Source organism: Myotis davidii, unplaced genomic scaffold (genome assembly GCF_000327345.1).
Source record: "Myotis davidii unplaced genomic scaffold, ASM32734v1 scaffold557, whole genome shotgun sequence".
NCBI lineage: Eukaryota > Metazoa > Chordata > Mammalia > Chiroptera > Vespertilionidae > Myotis > Myotis davidii.
The window spans coordinates 1,361,193-1,382,900 of record NW_006289557.1 but is presented as its reverse complement, the minus strand read 5'-3'; the positions used below and the strand labels follow the sequence as shown (position 1 = coordinate 1,382,900).

The 21,708-nt window shown below is 40.5% G+C and overlaps 2 protein-coding genes across 2 annotated transcripts in view; one reads left to right on the top strand and one right to left on the bottom strand.

Moving 5' to 3' along the window:
• The window catches only part of HRASLS (HRAS like suppressor), a 12,424-nt gene extending 2,629 nt beyond the window's left edge, over positions 1-9,795 (top strand). The window contains 3 exon segments of the mRNA XM_006762013.2: positions 742-770; positions 1,066-1,383; positions 9,526-9,795. Coding sequence (XP_006762076.2) covers positions 742-770; positions 1,066-1,383; positions 9,526-9,627 — 449 coding nt within the window. The 3' untranslated portion in view covers positions 9,628-9,795.
• A 4,287-nt stretch (positions 9,796-14,082) lies between these two features.
• ATP13A5 (ATPase type 13A5) overlaps positions 14,083-21,708 on the bottom strand; it is a 102,973-nt gene continuing 95,347 nt past the window's right edge. The window contains exons 28-30 of the mRNA XM_006762012.2: positions 17,667-17,755; positions 16,095-16,175; positions 14,083-14,600 (exon numbers count right to left, since the gene is read on the bottom strand). Coding sequence (XP_006762075.1) covers positions 14,340-14,600; positions 16,095-16,175; positions 17,667-17,755 — 431 coding nt within the window. The 3' untranslated portion in view covers positions 14,083-14,339. The remainder of the gene's footprint in view (positions 14,601-16,094; positions 16,176-17,666; positions 17,756-21,708) is intronic.

Here is a 21,708-nt window from a genome sequence, read left to right as displayed (position 1 = left end):
CATCAGACTAGTAAAAAAAAAGTTTTATAATTCTAAGTAGAACATGTTGTAAGTGTAAGAACTTCCAATGTGTAAGATTTGGAAATGCTGCTCCAATGAAGAGGAGCTTGGTAGACAGAAAAAAGGAGGAGCAAGAAAGAAAGTTTGCTTTCAGTCATTACTAAAAGGAAAAGTGTCTAAGCGCTGGTTATACAGACCCCTCCCCTCTCATGATTTATTGGAACAATAGCCAAGCATAGCATCTTGGACAGACGGAGAGGGACTGGAGTCTGGCGGTAGAGCTGAACGCTGAGGAATTGCCTGTCCAGCCTCGGACACTGACTATGACAGGCCAGGATACAAATGTCTCTGGCAGTCTAGGCAAATGCTAACCCATAGAGGCAGCTAAGACGTAGTGACAGGGCATGAGGCCTTATAACAGGTGGGTAAGCCACAGCCTGAGGCCACATGTAGCCGACAGTACATACTAGGTCAGGTTCAGGTTCAAGTTCAGGACTTAGTTTCTTGGCCAAAGAAACTGACGAAACAAAAGCAGTAACTCCAGCTGACCCCAGCTCACCCATCAGAGGAATGGGGTAACTGTGCAAGTTTTAAATTGGACCCAAATTAAAGCATAGTTGAAAGAATAAGTGTAAAATTGAGGTAAGGATAAGGAATGCAGCTTAGACACCTTACTAATCATAATGCGCTACTGCTCAAGCCCAACAATATTAGCTGGGAAGGGCTCACATGCTGAAAAAGAGCCCGCTTTACAGAAAACATGGGCAATGGTCCTATCTGAACTATGTCAGAGACAGGGACCAAGATCTCTAATAATGCTACCAAGTGATAGAGAATTTATTACTCAAGAAGGGGTACAGTTTTCTTACCCAATTTACTCTTGGGGAGATGTAAATTTTCCGAAGTTGTCTTGCATTCTCACTTATACATTATTGAAAAAGTGTGTTGTTAAATTACAATGAGTGCTTAGGCTGGTAAGTTAAGTGATTTCTGGTTTGATGATACATTTGGAACAGAGATGGGTTCAGTTATCCCAGCACTTTCAGTCTTTAGATGGCATGGAAGTTCACTGGGCAGAGTCACTGCAGCTTGCTAACCAGAATTCTCCTTATAGAGGGTGTCATTCCTGCATCATTTACAAGCGCCAAGTCTGTATTCAGCAGAAAGGCCCTGGTGAAGATGCAGCTCTTGAAGGATGTTGCAGGCAATGACACATATAGAATAAACAATAAGTATGATGAAACATACCCCCCTCTCCCCATGGAAGAAGTCATGCAACGGTCAGAGTTTGTTATTGGACAGGAGGTGGAGTATGACGTACTGGTCAACAACTGTGAGCATTTTGTGACTTTGCTTCGCTATGGAGAAGGAGTTTCAGAGCAGGTGAGTTTTACTTAAGAGATAATGAGTTTCTTACATTGGGGGAAAAAGGTAACTATTGATTATGAGAAGGTTCCCAGGCCTCATACAAACTGACAGGAACACTGAAGGACCAAGCAGGGAATTGAGTTGTCCAAGGTCACGCAGCAAGTTAATGACCAAACTGAGACTAAACATGGATATTATAAATTTGGGGTAGAAGGGACCTGAAGCAGAATCAAGACCATAGCTTTCTGCTCATTTATTGCCTTTTGTCTTTTAGTATACACTCCCCTTCCCCATTACCTCACCATGCAGCAGTCTTAAATCAGTAAGCTTATATACTGAAAATAATATGCTGAAAAGATTGTTGACTTTTTTGAGTGGAAGTTAATTTACCAAAAACAGATGGTAATTCTAATATTCCTTTTCATTAGCTGACAGAGGCCAACTGATGACATATCTTGGTGGGTTTGTAAATGTTTTCTATCTCTTTGTAATGCTAATTTCAAAGAGATTTTGTGCTTTTAAGTAGATTCTTTGATTCATAGAGCTTTTGGATTATTTTTAATGGAGTAATTGACCTTATTTTTTTTATTGTTTAAAGTATTACGTATGTCTCTTTCCTGGCCACTCAGGGCAAGCCCTCACCACCGCAGTGCCTGTGTCCATTGGTTATGCTAATATGCATGCATACAGGTTCTTTGGTTTATCTCTAACCACCCCCTTGCCCTCTCTATGAGGTTGGATGGTCTGTTCAGTGCTACTTTGTCTCTGAATCTATTTTTGTTCATCAGTTTATGTTGATCATTATATCCCATATCTGAATGAGATCATGTGATGTTTATCTTTCTCTGACTGTTTATTTCACTTGGCATAATGCTTTCCAGTTCCATCCATGCTGTTGCAAATGGTAAAAGTTCCTTCTTTTTTATAGCAGTGCAGTATTCCATTGTGTAGATGTACCACAGTTTCCTAATCCACTCATCCGTTGATGGGCACTTAGGTTGTTTCCAAATCTTAGCTATTGGAAATTGTGTTGCTATGAACATAGGGGTGCATATATCCTTTTTGATTGGTGTTGCTGGTTTTTTGGGATAGAGTCCTAGAAGTGGGATTACTGAGTCAAATGGGAGTTCCATTTTTAACTTTTTGAGGAAACTCCATACTGTTCTCCACAGTGGCTGCACCAGTCTGCATTCCCATCAGCAGTCAACAGGGGCTCCTTTTTCTCCACATCCTCGCCAGCACTTGTCGTTTGTTGATTTGTTGATGATAGCCGTTCTGACAGGTGTGAGGGGCCTTTGCCCATTTTTTGACTGGATTTTTTTTCTTTTTTTTTTTTTTTTTGCTAAGTTGTATGAGTTCGCTGTAAATTTTGAAGTTTAAGCCCTTATCTGAAATAGCATTGGCAAATATGTTCTCCCATGCAGTGGTTTTTCTTATGTTCTGTTGATGGTTTCTTAGAAAACCCCCAAGACTCCATCAAATACCTACTAGACTTAATTAATGAATGAATTCAGCAATGTAGCAGGATACAAAATTAACACCCAGAAATCTATGGCTTTATTATATACCAATAATGAACTCACAGCAAGAGAAACTAAAAAAAACAACCCCATTTATCATTGCACCAAAAAAATTAAGGTACCTAGGAATAAACTTAACTAAAGAGGTAAAAGACCTGTACTTGGAAAACTACAGGACATTGAAAAAAAGATAGAGGAAGACATAAACAAATGGAAGAACATATTGTGTTCATGGACTGATAGAATCAACATCAGTAAAATGTCCATACTACCCAAAGCAATTTATACCTTCAATACAATCCCCATTAAAATACCAACGGCACATTTCCCAGATCTAGAACAAACACTCCAAAAATTCATCTAGAATAAAAAAAGACCCCAAATAGCCACAGCAATCCTGAGAAAGAAGAACAAAGTTGGAGGAATCACAATATAAGATATCAAGCTATATTACCAAGCCACAGTTCTCAAGACCTTATTTTTAAAGTAGCTAACAACTTTGTCATTTACCTCCACTATTTTGTAGTATGGCAACTTTCCAACTAAAACTATGCTTGATTCAATTGCTTTTTCTACCTATCATTCCACCAACTCAATTCCATCACTGATATTTTAGCCTAAAGATTTTATATATATATATATTTTATTGATTTTCCACAAAGAAGAAGGGAGAGGGATAGAGAGCCAGAAACATCGATGAGAGAGATTGATCAGCTGCCTCCTGCACAGCCCCCAGTGGGGATATGCCCGCAACCAAGGTACATGCCCATGACCGGAATCGTACCCGGACACTTCAGTCCGCAGGCTGACACTCTATCCACTAAGCCAAACCGGTTTGGCAGCCTAAAGATTTTTTCAAGTGTAGAGAATCCTCTATAATAAAGAGATGATATGCAAATTAACCCTCACACCATCACAAGATGGCTGCCTATGACCAGTCTGGCGGGGGGCAGTTGGGTAAGACCAGGCTGGCAGGGGGGGAAGTAAGAGATGACCAGGCTGGCGGGGGGTGGTCAGTTAGGGGTGACCAGGCTGGTGGGGAGGGGTGCAGTTGGGGGTGACCAGGTTGGCAGTGGGAGTAGTTGGGGACTATTAGGCTGGCAGCGGGGCAGTGAGGGGCAACTAGGCTGGTGAGGGGGCAGTTGGGAGTGACCAGGCCAGCAGCGGGGGGCAGTTAGGGGTGACCAGGCAGTCAGGCAGGTGAGTGATTAGGAGCCAGCGGTCCAGGATTGTGAGAGGGATGTCTGACTGCCGGTTTAGGCCTGATCCCCGGGATAGTCCTAAACCGGCAGTCAGACATCCCCCAAAGTGTCCCAGATTGGAAAGGGTTCAGGCTGGGCTGAGGGGACCCCCTGTGCTTGAATTTCGTGCACTGGGCTTCTAGTGAATACATAAAGGCTTCCAGTATCTTGCAATGGTGGGTCAGTTATATAAACATCTATTCTAAGGAAGGAGGTTAAAATTCTTCTGATGGAAACTGAGGAAAATGGGAGGTGAAAAATAAGAAAGGATACATTTGTTTTCATTAGGAAGTGATTTAATTGGAAATTCATTTTTATTTAGAAAATACATTAACGTAATGAGTGTACTACTCACATGGAACAATAAATTGTTTCTGAGCTAGAACACAGAGTATATATACACAAATCACCTTTCATACCCACAATCAAGACTCATAAAAATCAATCATCCCTCAACAATCAGTAGAACTCTTCTCTAACAAGTTCTGATGAAGATGGTGCAGTGACAACCTTAAGAACCTACCTTAGCTTTGGAATTCTGCTGACCTGACATAGAACTCCATTTTTATTACTTAGCTGGGTGATTTGGGGCTCATTGTTTATCAGTTTCCTAATTCATAAATTGAGGTTGTTTTGTAAATTATAGGAGATATTTGAAATATCTTAGCATTCTGTATTATTTTATTATTTTTCCTATCATCATTTATCCCCTCTATGCCCTCTTCCACCTGCCCCACCCTTCCCCCCTGGCAATGACCACACTGTTGTCCATGTCCATGGGTTCTCTCTCTGTTTTTTCTTTCTTAGCATTCTGTATTGCTTATCATCCATCCTAAGGAATGCTGGATATTATTAATTGCACTATTCAGGAATTTTATAGATTTTTGTTGGCACTCTTTAGTAAAATATCTGCTGATCTAACAGGAAATACAACACTTGAATTATTTTTGTTATTGTCACTAATTAATAGCATTATTACTAGTAATAGCTAGTATTAGATTAGAGTTTTGGGTCCCCTTAAGGCTTATGGGTCTTAACATTAGAGCAGTTTTCTTGGGGAATGGCTGTGTATTTCCTCCAATTAAAAACAACAACATTGTAGATGCATTTTAAAAAGATGAGAAAGGTAGGTAGGATATGGCCCTATTTTTTTCTAATTTGTACTTTTCTGTATTTTTTAAAAAAATTAATAGGCTTTATTTTTTAGAGCAGTTTTATGTTCACAGCAAAATTGAGCAGAAAGTATAGAGTCCTTATATCTCCCTGCCCATCACACATACATAGCCTTCCCCACCATCAACCCCCCACATCAGTGTGGTATACGTGTCACAAACGATGAGCCAACATTTGTACATCATTACCCACCAAAGTCTATAGTGACAGAAAGCAGAATGTGTCACCCCCAAATATATCACTTTGGCATAAAGATTATTTTGAGCTGAAGGCATTGAGAAGAAGCAGATACACAAAAATCCCTTTCCCCTATTTGCCTAAAAGCAAGACATAAATTTTCACAGGTGTCCCTCCTCCTCTCTCTAGTAGGAAGGACAAAACTTAATCACTGGGACAACCTGTGGTTAAGGTAAGGCATTTATCAGCCTGGAGGGGGCATCAGAGGAATCTGTATGACAAACTTTACTGACTAGCCACTATTTACCATTAGTTTCTCATGAGTTGACTTTCCTACAGTTAGGCTTCTCCTTGGAAGCCTAAAACCGCTTTCCTTTGTCCTATCATTTTTCTACAAATGTCTGCTCTTTGTTGAAAATGCCATACCAGCTTGAATTCTTAGCCACATCTTTGAGTTACCCTTCTCTAAGGTTCTCATGTATATATGAGATGTATATGTCAATAAACTGTGTTTTTCTCTTGTCTTTTATAACCTGTCTTTTATGACAGTGGCTCATCTGAGAAGCAAAGATGGGTAAAGAAAACATTTTTCCTCCTATAAAAATAGTTTACATTAGGGTTCTCTCTTCCTGTTCTCTCTTCTACAGAATTTGGCAAATTATGTCATTAGATTATCATACAGAATACTTTCCCTGTCCTAAAGTTTTCTGTGCTCTAGGCCTATTCACACCTCCTCCACTTAAACTTCTGGTAACCACTGATCTTTTTACTGTTAAAATATGCATTTAAAATTCCTTCATGTCTTTTCATAGTTTGATAGCTTATTTCTTTTCATCACTAAGTAATATTCCATTATCTGGATGTATATTCACCTACTGAAGGGCATTTTGGTTGCTTCCAAGTTTGAGCAACAATGAATAAAGCTGCTATAAATAGCTTTTGTGTGGATTTTGTGTGGATGTCTTTGTCAGCTTGGGCCGCTGTAACAAAATACCATAGTCTGGGTTGTTTAAACAAGACCTTTATTTCTTAGAGTTCTGGAGGCTTTTGCAGGTTTCTGTGTGGGTGTAAGTTTCCAGCTCCTCTGGGTAAATACCAAAGAGCATGATTGCTGGGTTGTCTGCTAAGAATCTGTTTAGGTTTGTAAGAAACCACCAAATTGCCTTCCGAAGTGGCGGTGCCGTTTTTCATTCCACATTCTCACCAGCACCTCGTATGGTCAGTGTTTTGGAATTTAGTCAGTCTAATAGGTGCATAGTGGTATCTCATCTTAATTTGCCGTGGCATGAATCCATGATGCTCAGTATCTTTTCATATGCTTATTATCATCTGCATATCAATTTGGTGATGTGTCATTTGAGATCATTTGCCCTTTTTTAATTGGGTTGCTTGCTTGTTTCCTTATTGAGTTTTAAGAGTTCATTGCATATTTTGGATAAGAATCTTGATCAGATTTGTCTTTTGCAAAAGTTTTCTCCCAGTCTGTGGCTTTTCTTTTCTATATTTTTAAAAATTTCTGATATCAACATTTCTCGCTGTTGTGCTGGAACAACCAATAAAATGTGCCTGTTTCTGTGGGAGATGGAAGACCCTTGAATAGGCCTGGACAAGGAGACACACAGCACAGCCTGACTGTGCTGCACTGCCCAGTACCGCAGCCTGAGGGTCCCCGGGAAGAGGCTACTCAATCAAGTCCGCAGCCATCTGGGAACCGGCTACAGTGTGTCTGACATAGCGTTCCAGACTCAGCTAAGGCTTCACTGGACATGTACAGATCCTCAGAATGAGGCCTTCACTGTGGCCCACAGACAGAGAGCCTTATAAGACTGATGTTTGCTGAGTCAGGTTTGGTGATTTTATAATCAATCCTAAGTAAGCCATCAAGTAAAAGCTCTTGTTCGTGGGGTTCACCGAGTACAGCCCTTGATGTTATAACCTCACAGATCAGATCCCATTATATGCAACTCCAAGGAATTGTCCAAATTCCATGGGATTTTGCCATCTAGACTGCAACTTGAAATAAGCGTTTGGGATTTGGGAAAACGTGTGCACTGACAGAAGTGGCTTTAGTATTATTGTGTCTGGCCTGTGCAATCTTTGGTTTAGGATCAACTTGCCTGTCCCCTCCCCAGGCCTCTTAGGTTTACGGGATTTCTCTCACATCTTGTGTTTCTAAGTGGCTGAACAATACCCAGTGAGTTAAGTCTGCATCTAGCTGGGCCACTCCCTACCCACAGGACCTTGAGTGTTTCCAGGGCTGGACCCTACGGCCATTTGAGATCTCTGTTTAAAGACAGCGAAGGCACCTTTCTGCTTTTGCATTGTCTGCCACATTTTCCTGTATTAAGCCTTCAGGGGAGCTCAGCATCTGCCTGGAGGTGTAGGAAGGTTGGGCTTGATTTATTTTTGATTATTGATATTGTCTTGTGTCTTGTATCTCTCCCTGCCCCTTTTTGCAACCCAGGTGCTATGTGGGTAGCTGTAAGCTTCTGGCTCTCTCCTGGGAAATAACTTAGGTAGCGACTAATTAAAAATTACAAATAAAATAAATAAACCAAACAAACAAAATTAGAATTATAAACTAAAATATTATTTGTCTGTTGTTTGCCAGTGCCATTCTCCCTGGCAATTGGGGAAGGTGGCAGATTAGGGGGTTACTATCTTAGGCCTTGTCCCTGCAGCCCACCGGATGGTGACAGGAAGGGTCTATCATTGCACTCCTTTCCCGTCCAGGGCTCTTTCTGCCCATTCCCAGCAGGGAGGCCCAGTTAGGGAGGCAGCCTGTGTCAGTAACATGGTGGTGGCAGGCTCACGGATGGGTGCAGGAGGCCTGGGGCCAGACAGAGGGCATGCACAAATGTGAGCTGATTCAGGCTTTCCAGCATTGGGGCAGGTCTCCAGAGTCACTTGGGAAAAAGGTTTTGCTTTGTCTGGGAGCCTGATTCTTAAATTCTAGAGAACACCTGTTGTTTCCAGAATACCTGATACGGAAGTGTCTGGATGTGACCGTTGGGTCATAAAATTGTACCCAAACCCATGCAGATGGAAGGCAATACCAGTGAATTACCATGAAAACCATGAATATTCATTAGATCCCTCATGATGATGATGATTAATACCCTTAAAGCTATAACTGTCTGAACTCTTTTATGGACAATTGAGCTTGAGAATGGTTTATTTTAGTTTGTCTACATGGGAAATTAATTTTTGACATGATAATTAACATTACTATTGATTTCTTTTCAAGTTTATCAGAATACAAATGGTATCTACCAAATAAGAGCTTATAGATATTTAGCTCAGATCACATCCCTGAATTATTTTGCTAACAGACATTCTTAAGTCAGGGAAAACACCCCCCCCCACACACACACACACACTATTCACCATGGTATAGATCCAACAAAACCAGTGTGTGTTTATGGAGTAGGATTGTGTAAAAGGTGAACACGGTGTTCAAGAGTCAACTTATAGCTAAGTCTGTCCTTATGGCCTTGAGCAAATCACTTTCAACTTCTCAAATTTTGCAAAACATGAGTAATGATTGGTAAGGATTGTGATAATGGGTTCATTAATGGTTAGGGGCTCTACTATATATATATACCTATGTGTGTTTATCTATGTCTTTGTCATAATTATAAAAATTACAAATTCCATCTTCATACAAAATTTAAATTTTGCATTGAGCTTTAAATTTATTCATTGTACATTAAGATGGGTCTTCAGTTTAAGAAGCAACCAAAGTCTGACCGGGATGGCCAAGTGGTTGAGCATCGACCTATGAACCAGGAGGTCACGGTTCAATTCCCAGTCAGGGCACATGCCCGGGTTGTGGGCTTGATTCCCAGTGGGGGGCTTGTAGGAGGCAGTCAATAGATGATTCTCTCCCATCACTGATGTTTCTATCTTTCTCTCCCTCTCTCTTCCTCTCTGGAAATCAATAAAAATATATTTTTTTAAAAAGAAGAAACCTAAAGCTTAGGTTTAGGATACTGAGATGCCTTTAGAATAAAATGTGTTTTTGTTTGTTTGTCGTTTCTTTATAGGCCAACAGAGCAATAAGCACCATTGGGTTAGTGACAGCTGTTGCTGGAGCCTTCTCATTCCTGGGCTTGTTTTCAAAAAGACAAAGAGTGAAATACTATTAACAATTTACTGAAGAGATATTGGGACTGAAGAAATCTGTGAGGCGAGGTGGGGCGGGGGGAGGGGGGAAGGAAACACCCTGGGATGAATACTTACTTTCAATGCATCATTATTGTTTCAAACTCCAATGATGGATGGCGGGCTCTTTAATAAATTGCTTACTGATATTATCTCACCATTGAGCTAAGGAAATTTTTCTTCCTACTAGCATAGATTTTTCTGTGGCAGTTTGGACAAGAATCAGTAACCTTTTTAGTGATCCAGCAGAGGATCTTAACAAAATCACATTATATTTTATCTTATACTATAAATATAAGTTTCCTTTTCCCTGAGGGTGGCTATTTTGTATTTGCCAGAAGGAAGAAGAACAGATTATATGTGATTTTGAAAAAAAATGAGAATACCTCCAAATTGTTAGGGTTGACATCTAAATTCATATTCCTTTTCTGATCAGAAAAGAAATTGGAAAATTCAGCATTTGGCTAGGCAGTTTGGGGAATTTTGATTAACAAGCCATTTGAGGGTGCACACCTATCCTTCGCTCCTGCGTGGATGGGTGGGAAAGGGGGCTTTTGCTCCACTGTTTCAGATCCAGTGATTTCCCTGGAAATGACTCATTTCCAGAAGTCTGTGACACACAAGAATAGGCTGTTACTTTTACCTACTTTGTTCCCTGTGGATTTTGAAGTATTTCAAGGATTTTTAACCTAGAAAGAGATCATTAAAGTAGGTGTAAGGGGCCATATTTAGAAAACAATATCCCATATTATTTTTTAAGGTTTTTACTGTAAGTCAAGGAGCATTGTGATTTCATTCTTGCATTTTATTGATTATGTGTTGAATGAAACAAATTACTTTTAATACTTTTCTAGTAGAATTCTTGTTTGCAGCATGTGGTGAAAAATGGTTGCAGGTCTCTCTACCCTAAGATTTTATTGGACATTGTAGCATAGCACTGCTTTGCAAAACACACAAGCAGCCAATGACATCATGGCATTAGATACAGGAAAAATTCAAGTAAACATTGAGGGTGAGTGCCATAAAGGAACTAGGAATCTATACTAATAAAAGGGTAATATACTAATTAGACTGGACATTTTCCGGACATCCTTCCAGACAAAGCCACGGTGGCAGGGGCCAAGGCAGAGGCAGTTAGGGGTGATCAGGCCAGCAGGGGAGAGCAGTTAGGGGTGCTCAGGCTGGCAGGGGAGAGTGGTTATGGGTGCTCAGGCCAGCAGGGGAGCAGTTAGGGGCATCAGGCAAGCAGGCAGAGGTGGTTAGGGGCAATCAGGCAGGCAGGCAGAGGTGGTTAGGTGTGATCAGGGAGGCAGGCAGGTGAGTGATTAGGAGTCAGTGGTCCTGGATTGCGAGAGGGTACAGGCTGGGCTGAGGGACCCTGTCCTGTGCACAAATTTCATGCACTGGGCCTTTAGTATGATAGATAAAGGGACAGAAGACTCAAAGAAAGACTTGAACCTATTAAACGGATTTAGATTTTACCCCAGGGACAAAAATACTCTACAGTTTAGCTGCAGGGTTAAGAATAGTATCAGAAGGGGTCATGTACTGCAATCAGAGCCAGTAGAGATCTTTTCTTCTTCCTTGTTCCCTGACTTTTCTCTTTTCAATCTTATGGCATCTCCCTTCCTCTAGTGGACCTGGGGGAGGGAGGGTAATGGATGTCTCCTACCAGATACCATGATCTAAAAATACTCATTCATTTTTTTTCTAAATTTAGTTTCCTGTTTCTTTCATGTCCTGTCCTCGAGTAATAGTTTTAAAACAATGAGCTCTTTTCTAGTATTGTCAAATTAGGATGAGACTGATGGTGGTTTAATGTATTACCTCTCCCAAGATGTGTTTATCTTTTAATAAAAGTGACTTTGGAGGGCAAATCTTAACCCAGAACAGGAGTCTTGGGTGTGGTGGAATTAAAGCATTGGTGGATGGGGGAGGGACCAGACATGAGAACAGATCTAAGAATAACTCATGTCAAACCTTTCTAAAGAACTCTGGACTTTGCCACTTCGGAAGACATGCTAGAGCTAGATAATGCCAAAAATGCACTTTTAGTTTTTTAAATTTATCTTTATTGTTTGAAAGTATTACAGATGTCCCCCTTTGTCCCCTCATTGACCCCCCTCCACCCAGAGCTCCACCCCCCACCCACCTTCATCTTACTATTGTTCGTGTCCATGGGTTATGCATATATGCATATAGTTTTTTGGTTAATCTCTTCCTGTCCCCCCTCCGTCCTTCTGTCTGAGACCCCTCAGTCTGTTCCATGCTTCCATGTCTCTGGATCTATCTTGTTCATCAGTTTAGTTTGTTCATTAGATTCCACATGTAGGTGAGATCATAGGAAACTTGTATTTCTCTGACTGGCTTATTTCATTTATGAACTTTGATAAATTTATGGATTAATTTTTCACATAGGTAGTATTCTAGGCTCCAATAATTTTCACCCTTGAAAGTAAGCTCACAGTTAGCCATCAGTGTTCCCATAAAAATGGCCACTCCTGTTGATGGGCAGTTTTTTTATAGATCAGCAATTTTCAACCAGTGTGTGGTGTGCTGCAGGAAATTTTAAAACATGCAGTACCCGACTATTTAGTCAGGGGCACCAACCTCTTTTCCCGTAGATTGTCAAATAAAAAAAATGACAACAGCCAACACAACAATAGCCATCAGTGTAAATGAATCAAAATTATACTTATTTTGCTGTCAGATCAGGAAAACATATATTTTTTGGTTGCCACAGAATTTTAGCAATCAGTTTATGTGTGCTACGAGATGAAAAAGGTTGAAAATCGCTGCAATAGGTGATCATTTGATATATGGTCATGCTCATGCTTTTATCGAAGCTTTTCCCCAAGACTATTAAACCTTTCTCTGAGCATATAGTTAGCAATGTTAAGTATAGACTTCAACTTTAACATATTCCACTTCCAAAGAAATCTGTGAAATAAAATGATCACCTATCAGATACCAAAAATCTTGTTGGAAAAACTGGGGCAAAAAAAAAAAAAGGTGTACTTTTATTAAATCAAGATTTTAAGAAACCTGTTTATGCTATCTGTCATAGGGTATAAGTTGAATCCTCCTGTGCTAATGGTCAAATTATTAAATGCCCGAGTTACATATTTTTTATGTTGACATACAATTTTTAACCATAAGATAAATATATGTTATCTTCTTATCATTTATTAGTAGACACTAAGTAAGACACATTTTGAAAATTATCATTTTCCAAGAGCTGTGCATCAAAGTAAAAACAAGATTTTGCAAATAAAATGTAAATATAGAGGGTTGTTTTTATAAAAATTTGCATTAATGCTGCTGGTTTGTGTAACAAAGCCTTTAGTCCTATTTACAGAAACAAATTGATGAAATGTAAAAATTGTTTTTCACTTCTAAAGGTTTCAGAATTGTAAGTACATTATTGAAAGCATACATCAGTGTTTGGCACATAATTGGCACATGGAATGGGATGGTTACCTAATGCCTATGAACTGTTGAAGTTCTGTTAAGTTAGCAAAATTCGATTTATTGTACAAATAATGCCTAGTAGATAATACACAATGTTCACTAGAAATAAATGTTCTCTCAGGTCACAGTGGAGTTGATATGTACTAAAGAGAATAGTGTACACGATATATTTGTAAAGGATGGACCCCTTCTTGTAGCTGTTAATGTGCATTGATTTAGATAATGAAAAGATGAAATGAAATGTGAGATTGTTTAGTAGCCTGAAAATTGTCATGGTGTAGATACAAACATTATGGGTCCATCCCTCCCCTAGGATTGTGTTTTAAGATGAGTAATACGGACTTCGGGCCAACTTTTAGAGTAAAAAAAACAACAATTTAAGGGTTTCACCTGTCAGTAATGAAGAGTAAATAGAGGTGCTGTGCTTCTTTCATGTAAAAGTACATTTTAACCGTTTATTTCATTACCTTTGTGATCGACTCTGGACATAGCTCATTGGCCCCAAAACAATATGTTTTGGGAAATGCCGTCTTTGGTGGAGTTTTCTTAGAAGCTAGCTGTGCCCACGCCAAGATTACATGCGATAAACGGACACTTCCATCATTCTCCACTGCCACACAGCTCCGGGTCACCACGGTTAGAGCTGAATTTTCTAAGTAAATGTCAATTCCTGTTTCTCTCTTACAACTGTACAAAAGGAGCAAGAAGGAATTTTGTGACCTTGGAAAAATACTTGTACATAAATGTTCTTCGCAAGCGAATGTAAGGTTAAGTAAACTTGTGACAGTTTATTCAGAGAAGGGTGTGTTTTTCAAATGCTTTATTTCTGTAGATGAAAATAAAAATATATTTGTGAAACTTTCAATGATCAAATTCTTTTTAAATTTTCCTTTTTTTAAAAATTGATGTTCATACCATTAAATTCACTACTGTGAAAAGCTGTATATTTTTACCAGGATAATGCTATGTAATGTGAATAAAGTTTATTTTTAAAAAATAGATAATCCAGGCAATGTATTTTTTCCCCTCATTGGTAAAGGGTAGGATACAGTCAAAATAAGCATCGTTAAGGTTCTTTGTTGCAAAGCTCAGTACACTGAGAAATGTGTTTTGAGTCCTCAGCTGGAGAGAGAACAGATAAGGGTAAGCTACCCTCACCTCTCCACAGTGCTGTATTTTCTGGAGGGAAGGGGATGCTGTTAAGTATGTACAACAAAAATTCTGATTACAGTCGGGTCCAAAAATGCTGTTCTGTGTTTTGGCCTCCCTGTTGGAGCTTTCCCTTTGGGATCTGTTCAGGGCTTTCATAGCCTCGGTTGATGTAGAACCCATTTTGGCCATCGCCTGAATAGTCCGTCCTGTTTGTGGGAGGCCAAGTGGGGTCTTCTGCCAGCTTCCTTTGCCAGTTCCTATATTGACTTTTCGAATAGAATCCAAATTTATTTTTGATCAATAGCCAGAGCTCTCGATTTTGAAGGATGGCATCCTGGGAAATCCAATGGAAAAAAAACAAACCATCATCCACTTCCCCTGCTGCCTGGTCACTGGCTTCTCCCAGCTCCAGGCCCCTGCTACCACCACACACTGTCCCCCAGCCTTCCCCTGAGAGGTGCTTCTTGCTGCTGCTATGCTGGCTTCTCCCCCCTGTAGGCCCCACCAAGTCAAACAACTCCCCTTTCATTCCCTGGAGAAGCAAGTGTACTTGTGTTCTCAGAAATCTGCTGAAGGTAAGCCTTTCATTTCCACAGATTCCCAGTTAAATTCTAGCTAATGATTCACTTAGAATTAGTTGACTGCCAGCGACCACCAGGTATTGTACTCAATAATGTACTCAAAATCAAGAAAAGACAAATCACTGCTACCTGCCATATGCCACCTAGAAGATGACAAATAAAGGCTTGTTGAATGAATAGATGGACTCTTGCAATCAAATAGATTTTGTTTTCCATTTAGGGTTCTTTTTTCTTTTTAGGCTCACATGCAAATGATTTTTACACATAACAGAACTTGTCAAAGTTTGCATTTCACTTTTGCTTGTACTAGACTTTCATATACAATTTGTAGCTACAGTCTTCTTAATACTCCTTTTTAATGATTGTATAGCATCTCTTCAAATTTCTGTATAACTAAACAAACAGCATCTTTACTTTCAAACATGTGAGTCCAGTCTAATATTTTACCACTGTAGGTAATACTATGATAATACCGTCATACATGTGTGTTTTTTCTCTCACTTTTTAAAAAAAATATAGTCTCAGAACTAGAATTCCTCAGTTAAAAAGTATGAGAAATTTTATATTGGTTGCATTCACTGGAATATTTGTGTGTGTGTGTGTGTGTGTGTGTGTGTGTGTGTGTGTGTTTAAAAATTTGGTTGATTCTCTTTCCCAAAGAACATATGGTACATGAATATTTTTTTTAAAAAAAAAACAACAACTATTCTTTAAAAAATACAGAACCTGAAACTGTCACTGAGTAGGTAAAGTGACTTAGTGACACTAAGTAGAAGAGAAATGCTATCGGAGAAGACCTTCCAGGGTAAGAATTGACTAGAATGAGCAATGGCCTCCCTTCTCTCTTGATTAAGGAAGGCCTCCTGAAGACAGAGCTTCACTGTAAATGGTCTCATTGAATTTCCAAGCGGGAAGATCACCTGGTCCAGTCTCTAAGGAATAATTGAGCTCACTGGAAAAGTACAATACAGTGCCTTCAAATGAGGCAAAATTAGAGCTATTTTCATGGTTTGCTTTCTATACTACAGATATCAAGAGCATTTCTATGCAGCCTTCAAAGAACTATAAATCATTCTATAAGAAATTTCCCCCAAAGGGTACATGCACAGTTTTTACAAACCCTTCTTAACTCTCACTATTGGGGACAAAGGTGTTTGCTCTAAAAAATGAGCATCTGTGGAGAATGAGGTCCTTGATTTGCATATCTCCCTGGAAGAATGATAGGAACCACACAGAAATCACTTTACCTCTACAAAGAAGGCCACGCAGAACTGGATGAGGGCTGCCACCAAAATTGAAACCCTCCATGATGTTGTGGTTGGGATGAACTGTGGAAAAAGGAATACTGCTATGAGACTTTTCATACCTTACACTTTGAAAAAACATATTTAATTTACATATTTGTAACAACTCTCTGAGCTCGGAGGGTGGGCATTATTTTCAGCACTTTACAGATGAGAAGGTCAGTACCTTGCCCAGGACTCAAAGCCAAGAGATAAAAGGCAGAGCCAGAATTCAAAGGAGAACCAGCTGCCTCTTGTCCTGTGCTCCCTCCAGTGCCTGATGACAGACATGGAGTAAATGTGCCCTGGGCTGCAGGCGTGAGACAGGGCATTCGGAAGCCTGTGTGTCTCTCTTCGTTTTTGTCTTTTCAAATCCAGCAAACAGGGTATATGATTAAATCATTCATCTAATTACATTATTACTTCTAATTCTCCCAAAGCTACATCTACCTGAAATTTATTCTTTCAGTAAAATTGACCTATGGGTGAACATAAGGGGGCAGAAGTTTAAGTTTATTTTAATTGAAGTGAAGGGAACATTTTCTGAACACATCTTCCCAGCCCTAAACCAATGGCTTGATGAAAGTCAAACCTACCCAAGCCACCTCCTTTTAAGGATCAAAGGGTACATATTGACTTATTGAATGAGTGTAAGAGCTACAACTTCCCATGGCTGCATCCATAGCAAAACAAACAAACAAACAAACAAACAAACAAAAAAACCAAACCATACACCCACACCCACACACACAAACACACACATAAAAAAACTACAAAGCCTCATTTCTGATCCTACATGGCAGAATATGGCTAACTATGTAGAAGACTGAGCTGCCTTTAGGACTAAAACTACAGGTCCTCCACAGTATCAAAATGCTCACTTTTAATTCTCATGTCTATTCTAATATGAGTTATTTTTCCCCCAAGTGGAGACAGCCTTTCTCTCGGTTGTGAAAAACAGCACACTCACTGCAAGGGTTGTCTGGAGAGGCTGTAAGATATGGTAGTAGGTCAATACTTTTTTATTTCTCCCACAATGTTGGGTCCAAGAATGGGCTCACTAACCTCTAATAAATTTAATTTTAACCCACTGTACCCTGGATCAAATAAAACTTACAGTCAGTTTCTGACAGATAGAAATATGATTGACCTATAAGTCTACTTTTTCTTACTCCTCACAGCTATGGTATGAAGGATTTCTACTATATGTTTTAAAATATTAAACTTGAAAAATTAATTATTGAATCAATGCATAAAACTTATTATACCAGTATAACATTGAAGAATAAAGTATCTAAATATAATATTTCAGTTGTGAACGAAATAAATATACCCAATTGGGAATACCAATAATATGAAAACAATGAGAGGCTAGTGTATGTAAGATCCAGATATATCACTTGCACTTCTAATAAATAGGAATAGTCTCTCAGTGATCAGAGAGATTATGGTAACAACAGAATTGGAAATTACAATGCAAATATGGTCCCACTGCACATGTGAGTCATAACAGATGTGCAAACGAATACCACTTACCTCCATTCTTCGGTATATAGCTTGAAAATCAGAAAACATGATGAAAACTGTGAGGCCCAAGGCAGTTATCAGCATAAATGAGAATACATCTGAAGAAACACCAAACATTACTTTTAGATGCTAAAGGAATGTTTCACATAATTTGGCACACATTGCAGAATCAATTATCTCTGTTGGGAAAATACTAGATACATCTTTGGATGTTTTGAAATATCCTCATATGTTTTAAAATATGTTCGAATGCTTATAAGACAAAGGTGATATCTTAAAGTCTTTCCTCGAAAGGCTGGGTGTAGAAAGCTGCTAATAAGTGTAGTAAAGTAACTTCCATAAAGGAAGCTACCTCAACTGAGGAGTCTGGGGGGGGGTGGGGCGGGAGCAGTGGCGGAAGGACCTTTTGCAGTGATCAGTCCATGTAAATGGTCACCAGACAGACCATGTATCTACTAAGTCGTGCCTTCATGGGCAGTCAGTCCTCTTGATAGTACCTCATTCTTCTTCGTTGCCTACAGAATACATCCAAGGGTCTTCAATTCATGGCCTTCCACAGTGTGGTTCCAATTAGCCTTTCTAAACTGACCTCTGATTACTCTTCCTTACATGCCCAGGAAAGTTAAACCATAAACCTGCTGCTTCCAGAGGCCCAACACTTTCCACCTTCTGTCCCCCTGTTCACAGAATTCCCTGTGTAGATATTTTTTCTCTCTTGGCAAGTTTCAATTTTTCAAAAACAGCCCAGTTCAAATATGACTTTATCTTTAAAGTTCCCCAATTCTCCCTTTTAACATTTTATTTCATATGGTGTATATCATGATCTTTGCATAATCTTCATTTATGTATTGACTGTAACCACTTGAAAGTGACTTTGTACTTGCTTCTCTCTGGGGCTCTAAATTGAAAGAGTAAATGAGAAACTAGCCTGCACATCGGCTGGGTTCTCTCTCCCCAGCCTGCCAAAACTGCTTTACTATTGGGAGCTAAACTTCCCAGAATGCAATGTGCCAACATTACTGCTCTTACCCCAAACCTCATCCACTCCTGTGTCCATCAGAGCTTTTAGGTACTTTGTAGATGGTGCCTTGGAAATGCTTTGATAGAAATAGTATGGTAGCATTTAATCAGTGTTTCTATGACATCAATGATTGTCATAATCCTCAAAATTTATAAACAGCCCTAGCTGGTTCGGCTCAGTGGATAGAGTGTCTGCCTGCGGACCAAAGGGTCCCGGGTTCAATTCTGGTCAAGGACACGTGCCTTGTTTGCAAGTTCCTCCTGGGCCTGGGCCCTGGTAAGGGCTCATGGAGGACGCAACCAATCAATGTGTTTCTCTCACACTGATGTTTCTCTCTCTGTCTTTCCCTCTTTCTTCCACTCTCCCTAAAAATCAATGAAAAAATATCCTCTGGTGAAGATTAACAAACAAACAAACAAAAATTATAAACAAACAAACTAGATTTTCTCTTATGCTCATTATTCCAGTATTGATTGTCTACTGGCCCTCAACTCTACATAGGTCATATCAAGGAGAAATCAAAGGCAACTGCTCCTCTACTGCAGGCCCTAATTTTTTAAACAATCAGAGCTCTAGTTTCACCCTTGTTCATCTACACCCACCGTCATAGTAATCTACACCTCACTTTATATACACAGCTAGATACAGTGCCTCCTGGAGAATACCCAGGCTTGCTCAGGAAGGACGTGAGGCTAAGAGGAGAAAACCTGGGGCTGAATCTCCCCAAATTAAGCAATCTGAGCAGCTTGATGACAAGAAGATCCCAGGAAATGGCTATGTGGATTGTTCATTTACTTCATTGTTTCCAAGTCCCAGGGACCCAGATGTTGGGAAGATGATGCCCCAAACATCCATCCCGATAAAGGCCTGGTGCTCACTAGGAACTGAGTGCATATCACACTGTCCTCAGACTAATGATCTGAAAAGCAGCCAGTGCATGAATGAGCAGTGTGGAAACAAAATTATAAGGCTCTCTTCTTTAATTCAGCTTTGATTAGAAAATGTAATGAACAACTGAAATGAATGCTGCCCTCCTTGGTTAGTCACTATTGATGAGGAAATTTATACAGGTGATTTGGAAAGAACAGTCCTGGGCAAGCCATTACAGATTATTTTCAGATAAGTGAATATTCACACCTGTTTCTATAAAAATTTAACCCATACTGAGAACAGATTGGCAGTTGCAAGAGGGGAGGAGGGTTGGGGGACTGGGTGAAAAAGGTGAAGGGATTAAGCACTACAAATCAGCAGCACAGAATAGCCATGTGGATGTAGATTGCAGCATAGGTAATATAGTTAATAATGAAATGATGTATGTGTGTGGGGCTAAGTGGGTACTTGGGGCAACAGGGGACCACTCTGTAAAGTGTGTGATTTTCTGCCCACTTTGCTGTGCAGAATAGTGTTGAATGTAAACTGTAGTTGAAAAAAATTTAATCTATACTTTTTTTATATCCAATCATAAGTTGATCTTCTGCCAAAGGCTGTTAAAAAAGGCAAAGACTTTTCTGTTGTATCAATATAAAATTGCTTGTATATTTTAATAGTAGCTCCAAGAACTTTGACTTATATCACCTTGAAAGAACATGATTTCTTCTATTGGTTAGAACTTTTTTCATTTTAAATTATCAGCTATGTTTGACATAGGGGTTTAAGTTTACCCAAAAGCTTTAAATCACTATGATGTAACTAATTCAGCTCTAAAAAACTCAATTTAAGGAAAAGGACCCTGTAGCTATAATTCAAATTGAAGCACTAGCTAACGTAATATATCCCCCTTGTGAAATATCTATCTATATAAAAACCTAAGCAACCATTGCAACTGAACAGACGACTGAACAGGCTGCGTGGGGCGACCAGGCTGGCAAGGGGCGGGGGCAGTTGGGGGCAATCAGTTTTTTTTGAGGCAGGGAAGGGCAATCAGGCTGGCAGAGTGAGGCAGTTAGGGGCGACCAGGCAGGCAGGCAGGTGAGCAATTAGGAGCCAGCAGTCCAGGATTGTGAGAGTGCTATCCGATTGCTGGTTTAGGCCCGATCCCTGGGCCTGGTTTAGTTGGACATCCCCCAAGGGGTCTTGGATTGGAGAGGGTGCAGGCTGGGCTGAGGGGACCCTCCCCCCCATGCACGAATTTCATGCACCAGGCCTCTAGTCTATATCTATAAAAAGCCAGCGACCGGAACAGTGTAACAACCAGTTGTTATGATTCCCACTGCAGCCAGTGAACCAGCAGATCCCGGGTGGGGCCAGCCAGCCAACCTCCCATGGCCCTTCCCCCAGTTGGCCTCGCCCCCAATGGGCCCCCAACTCTGATCAGGGGCAGGACCAGATGGCCAACCACGCGTGGCCCCTCCCCCTGGGTTGCCCTGCCTCCAATCGCCCCCCCCTACACACCAATCCGGGGTGGGGCTAGCCAGCCAACCACCCACAGCCCCTCCCCCAGGCTGGCTCCACTCCCAATCAGCCACCACCACCCCGATTGGCCTGTGGCCTCTCCCTCCAGCCAGCTCTGCCTCTGATCAGCCCACCAAACCCAATTGGGGTGGGGCCCACCAGCCAATTTCCCACAGCCCCTGCTCCCCTGGCTGACCCAGCCCTGATTTGGCCCTAATTGGGGCCGGGCCAGCTGGACCCCACCCATGCTCAAATTTGTGCACTGAGCATCTAGTCCTATCTAATAAAAGAGAAACATGGTAATTAGCCATACCTCTGCTACCCTTCCCATTGGCTAATCAGGGCGATATGCAAATTAACTGCCAGCCAAGATGGCGGCCAGCAGCCAGGCAGCTTGAAGCGAACATGAGGCTTCCTTGATCCAGTGACGGAGGAAGCCAACTTTCCCCGCCTACTGCTGCTGGCTTCTGAGCTTGCAGTTTGAAACATTGTTACAAATATAGAAGCTAAACAAAACCCCAGAAACCTGTTTTCAGCCAGCCAGGATCTCAGAGCTGGAGTTGAAACAGTGTTTCGATTATAGAACCCAAACAAACCAGATACCTGCTTTCAGCAGCTGAGGCCTAAGAGCTGGCGCCA